The sequence below is a fragment of the Aplysia californica genome, unplaced genomic scaffold (assembly GCF_000002075.1).
Source record: "Aplysia californica isolate F4 #8 unplaced genomic scaffold, AplCal3.0 scaffold00007, whole genome shotgun sequence".
NCBI lineage: Eukaryota > Metazoa > Mollusca > Gastropoda > Aplysiida > Aplysiidae > Aplysia > Aplysia californica.
The window spans coordinates 1,402,659-1,405,086 of NW_004797277.1; the positions used below are offsets into that span (position 1 = coordinate 1,402,659).

The 2,428-nt window shown below is 44.4% G+C and overlaps 1 protein-coding gene across 1 annotated transcript in view; it reads left to right on the forward strand.

Annotated features, from left to right (window-relative positions):
- The first annotated feature begins 337 nt into the window (after positions 1-337).
- The window catches only part of LOC100533336 (APGWamide), a 67,794-nt gene continuing 65,703 nt past the window's right edge, over positions 338-2,428 (forward strand). The window contains 1 exon segment of the mRNA NM_001204632.1: positions 338-1,120. Within this exon segment, the coding sequence (NP_001191561.1) occupies positions 557-1,120 (564 nt within the window). The 5' untranslated portion in view covers positions 338-556.

Consider the following 2,428-nt stretch of genomic DNA (forward strand, 5'->3'; position numbering starts at 1 on the left):
CTCCTTTACCCCCACCCCCTACGTCAGCTCCGCACCTTTCCACCCCCAGTTTCCTCCCACACTTCGCACTCCCTCCTCCTCCCCTCCCCTCCCCTCCCACCCCGTGTTCCATAGACTGGGGCCAGGATGTCAGCCCACACACAACGCGTCACCCATGAGCCCTCAACCTCCGCGCTCTCGCCACCTTGTCTCCAATGACAGAAAAGAAGAGAGGGAGAGAGAGAAAGAAAGGCATCGAAACAAGAAAACGTTTGAAATGCACGAGAGCTCTTTGATTCCAGTATAAATAGTCGTAGATCTCGCTTTGGGTCTTCAAACACCTCCAGAGTCTGTCTTTGAACAGTAGCATCACACGCGTTAGACCTTTAGGCCTAAACGGGGAGCCGTCACGTGAAGTCAAACTGAAAACTCTCCCACTGGGACGGTTCCTTGTGAGTAAATTCAAAGCTCGAACTTTCCATTTAGAAACAACTTTCGTTGCATTTTCTGCCATTTCTCAAGTTCACACCTCTACCTGAGAACAATGCGCTGCTCCAGCTGTTTATCCGCTCCTGTGATGTTGTTGGCCAAAATCTCCGTTGTGGTCTTACTCCTTGCTATCGATGGCACTTCCTCTTCTGAATCCACAGACAACGTTGTCTTGTCTTCCTCACCCGACAGCCAGAAAGCAGCTACAAGCAGGCATAAACGCGCTCCAGGCTGGGGCAAGCGAAGCAGTCTGAACGACGAAGATCTTTTCGCCGACTCAGACAGTGCCCAAGAACTTCTGGACAGTGTGGCAGCCTTGAAACGAGCTCCGGGTTGGGGGAAAAGATTCAGCGGCCTTATGTCGGAGGGCTCTAGCTTAGAGGCGAAACGCGCGCCTGGATGGGGCAAGAGAGGCCAGGAGATTGACGTGGACGAAGACGGCTCAGAGCAGGAAAAGAGAGCCCCTGGCTGGGGGAAGAGGGCTCCGGGGTGGGGAAAGAGAGCCCCTGGCTGGGGCAAGAGGGCACCTGGATGGGGCAAGAGGGCTCCCGGCTGGGGCAAACGTGCACCTGGATGGGGCAAGAGGTCAGGCGGAGACTATTGTGAAACCCTAGAGAAAATGGTCGACGCATACATTTACAAGGCTGTAGAGGTAAGCTCTATTTCTGTTATCGTTATCGTTATCGTTACTATTCTTTGGAGTTAGAATAACGTAAAGGGAAAGCCTCCTAACCATTTGCACTTGAAAGTGACTTGGAAAAAAGTATTCGAATTATTCCAGTCATTTATTATTTTAAAAACTGTTTTTACCTATATTATCCAAGCGCAATTTCAAGGCAGAATTTTTAGGGTTTATGTTTGCACATAATTACATAGTCAGTGCTCTTTTCTCCGAAATCCTAAAAAAACTTAGTAGGTCCAAAAGTTAACAAAACAGTAGAACTCACACATATATCAACTCAGATATAAAATACAAACGTATTTTAAGAAAAAGTGAAACAAACAGGGTATTATATCAACCAATCACGCCAGCCTATAATAAAAGTATCCACTCTGTCACCAGTCTTACAAAGAGTTAATCAAGACAGATGCCTCATTTTCGAAGCAAAACAACAAAAAACAAACAAGGTAACTATTATAATTGTGGAAAAAACATCAAGAACAAAAACAGTTGTACAGATGAACATATTCCTAAGTTAGAAGATTGATACCATTGATTTGGCAATGCTAATTGTTTTCTCATTTGCACTTACAAAACATTCCAGGAATCGGAAATGATGCTGACAAAGCGGGCATAATATTGAATTGTTATTACTTCTTTATTTACTGAACCAACGGCAGTATTGTATTTGTACGAAATTAATAACATTTATTCTTTTTGGCAAGATACAGACAAAGATTGAATTATCAAATTATTCCTATAGCTAACTGTGACAGTGCAAATCGTAGAGAGTGGGTGTAAATTGAACTATTGGCTACCCTGGGATTGGTTGTGTAAATAAGGGGGAAGTGCGATAGACGTTGAAGGAAGAAACGGCATAATGATAGGAATTTGTGACTCAGAGCGAACGCACTAAAGGGGGTGTGAGCGTACACGTGTGTGCGTGTGTGTGTGTGTGTGTGTGTATGTGTGTGTGTATGTGTGTGTGTGTTGGTTGGTTTTTTTGTGGTTTTTTTGGTTTTTTGCGTTTTTTAAATTTTGTTGTTGTTGTTTTTATTGTTGGTTAGTTTCTTTGTTGTTTTGTATTTGCTTTTGAAAAGGGGATGTATGGGTATCCGAGTACATTAATTAATAAATGTTAGCGTGTCTGGAGAAAGCTCAGAAAAGCTTCAGATTGTTAAATCGGCGTCTGTGGTGTAGAGGACAGGCGCTTCGTTGTCACACGCCCGAGACCCGGGTTCGATGATTGTGTGTGTGTTTGTGTGTGTGTGTGTGTGTGTGTGTGTGTGTGTGTGTGTG